The 5,666-nt window shown below is 57.4% G+C and overlaps 1 protein-coding gene across 1 annotated transcript in view; it reads right to left on the reverse strand.

The window, feature by feature from the left end:
- Positions 1-4,988, reverse strand: part of EVX2 (even-skipped homeobox 2) — a 6,809-nt gene extending 1,821 nt beyond the window's left edge. The window contains exons 1-3 of the mRNA XM_019739284.2: positions 3,973-4,988; positions 2,782-3,053; positions 1-1,496 (exon numbers count right to left, since the gene is read on the reverse strand). The exon at positions 1-1,496 is cut by the window's left edge and continues 1,821 nt beyond it. Of these exons, the coding sequence (XP_019594843.2) occupies positions 777-1,496; positions 2,782-3,053; positions 3,973-4,399 (1,419 nt within the window). The 5' untranslated portion in view covers positions 4,400-4,988 and the 3' untranslated portion in view covers positions 1-776. The remainder of the gene's footprint in view (positions 1,497-2,781; positions 3,054-3,972) is intronic.
- Between the last annotated feature and the right edge of the window lie 678 nt (positions 4,989-5,666).

Raw genomic sequence — 5,666 nt, forward strand, 5'->3', positions numbered from 1 at the left:
GAGGAGGCGAGACGACTACGCAGTCCCACCTCCGCTTTGTCCTTCCCAGGGAAGGCGGCCACAGACCCACCGGCCTCGCTCCCGCACGCAGTAAACAATCTCAGAAACACACCCGCAGCTGCCCGCGCTCTCCATCCGCCCTCTTGGCCTTCTCCTCAGACCTCCATTCTTCCGCTCTCCTCGGACAGGGCCCCTAACAAGCTCAGGCTGAGAGAAAAATTGCCACCTCCCCTCACCCTCGTTTAAAGAAAAAAGGTGGAAGAAAAGGAGCAGCATCAGGAAGCTCAGGGGTGACTTTCCCTCCCGCACAAAGCACTAGCCCTTCTCTTTGTTGTGGATCTCGGTTGCTTCTGGCCACGTGGTTCAGACGAGTAACCCGGCCCTGAGGGCTTACAGCCAGGGCCCCAGACTCCAAAAGAGTGATTTGGGGGTGAGAGGGTTGTCTTCAGAGAGACTAAGAGCTCAGGACAGAGGCAGGAAGCAGGGCCTGGGCGGCGGGAAACATACTTAGAGAAAGGGAGGCGGGTGGGTAGCAAATACAAAAATAGAAATAATTTGGGGGGACGTCCGCCGGGCTTTCGCGACAGCTTTCTCCCGCCCCCCAATGCCGGCAGGTTCCCTTCGGCCTCTCGCGCCCGGGGCGCCCCCTGGCGGCAGCTTTAGCAGCGGGCAGCGCGCAGAGGGCACGTGGGCACACAAAGGGCGCGAGGGGCGCTCCGGGGACTCCCCGGCACACTCCGAACGGTGGGCACGGCCCCCTGGCGGTGGCGACGTAGTTATCTGGTGAGCGGCGCCTCGTCCCTCTGATCAGGCGGGCTCACGGCGGTCTTGCTAAGCACAGCGGCTGAGTAGGGCAGGAAGCCGCTCTCTGACCGCGGCGCCGCGGCGCTACAGCCGAAGTCTGAGCCCCCGGCGGACCCCGCGCCGCCGCCACCACCCCCGCCGCCCCCACCGCCCCCGCGAGACCCCAGGGCGGCAGCGGCTGCTGCTGCGGCGGCTGCCGCAGATTGACTGCTGTGACAACTGAGGCACGAGCAGGGCGCGGAGCCGCCGCTGGGGGGCGCCCCGGCGGCCGCGGCGGAAGAGGCCGCAGCCGCCGCAGCTGCTGCAGCCGCGGCGGCCGAGGCCGCGCTGTTAAGCCCTGCGGCGGCCGCAGGCGTCTGGTAGAGGCCGGGGTGTCGGAAGCTGCACAGTAGCTCCGGCCGCGAGTAAGGGTGCGAGAGGGCGCGGAAGGTGTCCAGAGGACGGATGGAAGTGGCGAAGGGCGAAGAGGCCGCGGCCGCTGCTCCGGAGGCCGCAGCGGCCGCGGCCGCAGCAGTGACGCCCACGTGCGGGTAGTAGTGCAGGGGCACGTGCGAGTGGAAGGGGTAGGGCAGGCTTCCGGTGGCGGCCGCGTGCGTCATCATGTAGGTGTAGAAGCTGGGGTCTGCCGGGTGCGGCCACGACATGGCCAGGCGCTGCCGTTTGTCCTTCATGCGCCGGTTCTGGAACCACACCTGCGGGAAGAGCCGCGCGGGTGCCCGAGTTAGGAAGGGCCAAGAGGCCCTAGCCCGCGCCCCGAGCCTCCAGGTCCCTCCCGGACCTCTGGAAGACCTGGCCTACTCCCCTCTGAGCGGGCCCAACTCCCATTCCCCTCTGCTCTCCCAGCTGGCACAGTGTGGGCACACCCTTCTCATCGAAGAGAGACTTCTCCCTGGTGTCCGACTGCTGCGGCCGCTCGGGCTTGTGCTCCCTTACTTTTTGCAGCGTTTTTTCGTCCCAACCCCACCTTTCCCCTCCTTCCCGCCACCCACCGGTATCCGGCCTTGCTGAGTACCGGTTTCTCAATCCCAGGATTTGCACAGGGATTCTAGGCCGCCTTTGAAGAGAGGCTGCGGCGGCAGCTTTTATAAACGGTCACCGCGCTAGGTGTTGCTTCTCTGAGCTGCAAGGACCTGCTCCGAGGAACACGGGTCCGATTTTGATATCGAAGGGATGATTTTGTTGGAATCATTGGCCTCAAATGAGAGGCGGAAGTTACATCCTCTTAAATTGGGTAGGGGACATTTCTACTCCTCTCAACCCAGTATCTAATGAAGACATCATTCGTCACAACTCTAAATTAAAGAAAGCCTGAACAAACCGAAGGGAGACTTCCACACCCTTCCCCTATCCTATGTAGTTTCCTCTTTTCTTTTTCTAGAGTGTCAGATTCTCGGTAAAGTGTTCACCAAGTCGCCCAACGTCCCATCTCTCCCTCCCGGACGTATAATAAAATTAATTGCCTAAAAATATATAAATAAGGATAATTTCGCTGCGTCCCCCCCCCCGAGGTTGCCCTTTACCCGTTGCCCGGGAGTAAAATGGTTAGGAAACTACTATCAGCCCAATCGATTTTAAAAATACAGTATCCTTTTCTTCGTGTTGTAACGATTTATGTGAAAATAAATCTCCAAGATCAAGAGCAAACGAAAAGTTTCACGTCTGGTTCGTACCAGAGGAACAAAGACGAGCTGGCTCTGCCGCCAAGGGGAAAATGGGGCCTTGGATATGGGTTAGGGGCACCTGGGCACAAGCTAGTGTTTGCTGCATTGGCTCCACCATTCCGGGACCTTCCCAGGTCAGCGAGGCCGGCCAACTCTTCGGATTTGGCAGCTGAGAAATAAATATGCCAATTCCTTCGGTGTCTCTCCCCTGCGGGTTTTCAGGCCCCAGCTAAATCTAGCCACCCAGAAAGGAGAAACAAAAATCAACCCAGACACCCCTAGGGAGGCTAGAACAGGCGCGCGCTGGAATCGATACCTTGATGGTGGTTTCGGGCAGGTTGAGCGCAGCCGCCAGCTCGCACCGGCGGGGCCGCGATACATAGTTCTCCCGGTAGAACTCCTTCTCCAGGCGCGCTATCTGTTCGCGGGTGAACGCGGTACGGTAGCGCCGCACCTGATCGGCGCCAGAGCCGGAGCCGCCCAGCGCCGCGCCCCCGCCGCCGCTGCCGCCGCCTCCATGCAGGCTGCCGAGGCCAGAGCCGGAAGCAGACGTCGTGGTGCCAGCGGCTGAACCGCTCTCCGCGTACCCTGGCAAACAAACGGCCGACAGCGCATGAGTCACTGTAGGGCCGAGATCCCCGCTCTGGAGCTGCGCGCGGATGGGGGAAGCCGGGCGAGGAAGACGAGGCATTGCCTGAATTGATGGGGTCTGTCATGCTTACAAATTGCTGCCGTTAATGAAATCAATAAAGTTTGGAGAGCACTTCATAAGCAAATAATAGAAACTCAATTAGGGTGGTTTTTAAAAAATAATAATTGTAAAATTTCAATTCTGGAGGAGAATTGACCAAGGGAAAATGCCTACATCTAGGCACAGTTTGGGAAGTGCTGGGTTTGCCATGGTCTGGAGCCCACAGAGCAGCTCGCTTTCTGTACGGCCTCTAACCTTTCTTTGACAGTCTTTTGGGTTTGTTTAAAATTTTAAGATTCGAAAGTCAGCAACTGCTCAAACCGGAACCACTAGGGAGTGGACTCTACTTTTCAACTTTCTCCCGCTGACCCAAGCAGGTCTCCCAAAGGCACCGGGAGAGGCTCCCTCCGACTTACTCAGAGTGACCCCTCCACTCGGCCTTGGGGGCTCAGAGGCAGCGGAGTTTAGAGCAGCTGCCTAGGGCACTCTTCCCCTAGCGCGACTCAGCGGCTGGCTAGAGGCCGGTCGGCTCGCACCGGCTTTTAGAGCTGCTCGCAGAAACATTTTCTCGGACTCAGAAGCGAGGGGCAGGCCGGCGGGCGGGCCTGGAGCCCCAGGCCTGCGCCTTTCTGGGAAACTCAAAGATCAGAGCTAGAGAGCACAGTCCCCCGCATGCTTCCTGCCCCTCCTGAGCCAGCTCCTTACAACTTGCTGGCGGAGGGTGGGAGAGGGGCAAAAGCACCAGGAACGGCCGGCAGCGGCCTCAGAGGAACAGGGAGGAGGGACTGGAGAGCGCGGCGCGGGCGGCTCAGTTACCTTTGCCATTGTTTTCCTTGAGCGGCGCGGCGCCGAGGCCGCCGGGGGAACGCAGCGCCGAGCAGCCCACCTCCACGTCGCTGCTCATGTCCGCCTCTGGGGCCGCCTCTGAATAATGACCCGGCTTTTTGCGTCCCTCCGCCGCAGAAGCGATTTCGGAGGAGACGGTGCTTTCGCTGCCCGAGTGCTGCAGGTTGAACAAAGTGTCTATTTCGAATTTGCCCTTGGCTGGGAGGTCTCCAAGAGCGCTGTGCAGGGGGGCGGACGGCAGGCGCGGGCTGAGGCGAGCCGGGTGCTGCGAATTTTCCAGGGCCTCGAGTACAGCATTGCCAGCCGAGTCGGACAAATTGGAGAACCTCTTGCCGGCGGTGGGGCTGTGCAGCCCTCTCTCCATCAGAATCATCTCTTTTCTTATTCTTTCCATCATCTCAGCTTTCTAAAAAATGTCACAGTGGCCAGGCTGTCCCGTCCTAATGATGGGCTGCGCCTAGGGCTAATTCTCATTCAGCCCCAGCGAGCGCCTCTAAATATTATTATCTCTTTTGGAGGGAGGCGGAAAAATTGTGGGATGCCAGAGCGAGGGAATGACTGGTCAAAATGACCCATACATCCTTCCGAGCCCGAGATGTCATTCATCAAAAAGTAGCACTCGCTCGTCATTAAGGTACGAATGACGCCGTTCGAATAATCATTTATTGTAACAGGTTTATAAGCAAATAAATACACGCTCCTGTCAGTGGGTAATGAAGGCGGCTTCGGAGCAGACAAATAGATCCAGGTAGGAGGCGAGAAGAGACAAGAAGTGAGGAGGAAGGCTCCGATCCTTTGCCCGCTCAGAGCCGGTTCTGCTCGCCCGGGGGTTTGGCCTCGGGGGTGAAATTGACAGTCTGATTAATAGAGCGCTCCGCGGCACATTTCCCCCTTCATTTAGGGGCATCATTACGCTCTCAGTTTGCTGGTTTGCCCCTTAGGTCCTAATCATACAGCGCCTTCCTCATTTTTCCTCGGACACAGATACGTGTTAAATAATAGATAATGCTTTGATTTTCCAGAGTAGATCGTCGGGAAGGTTTAAAAAAAAAAAAAAAAAACATTTACAAGCGGGAGGGGGGTGAGGGGGGACAAGGGGGAGGATGTAGGAAGAGTTGCGTAAGGAGAAGACCTTGCGCTCCTGTCTAGATTACTTATCTTTTGAATTTCAGAACCAAGCGTGTATTTTATTTAACAAATAGGACGCCGATTTCTCTCTCTCCCCCACTTCTTCGCCTCAGCCTGGCTGTTCCCACCTCTGGGGGGGGGGGAGAGAGAGAGAGAGAGAGAGAGAGAGAGAGAGAGATCTCGCAGACTTTTGAAAGCAGTTTACTACTACGTGGCTGGGGAGGTGTGTTAGGCCCGCGCCTCCAAACGGAAATCATTAGGTCCTCCCTGATTTTTTAACACCGTTTGCAGAGTAAGTTCTGAACTTGAAGTCCCGGGTTTTTTACTTTTATAATCTTGCTGATGGATAGCCTTCTCGCCTACGCATTTTCCCTGGGGGAAATGAACTCTGCTGGACGATTTCATAGCAGAATTCGACAGCTAACTTTAAACACAGACGCGATTTACAGCACCATATGGGCCGCCCCAAATCCACTTTGTACCTTGCCAGCTTTCCCCCTCCCTCATCGAATCAAATTCTTTGTGGTAAAGTTGCC

The sequence above is a fragment of the Rhinolophus sinicus genome, linkage group LG01 (genome assembly GCF_036562045.2).
Source record: "Rhinolophus sinicus isolate RSC01 linkage group LG01, ASM3656204v1, whole genome shotgun sequence".
Taxonomy (NCBI): Eukaryota; Metazoa; Chordata; class Mammalia; order Chiroptera; family Rhinolophidae; genus Rhinolophus; species Rhinolophus sinicus.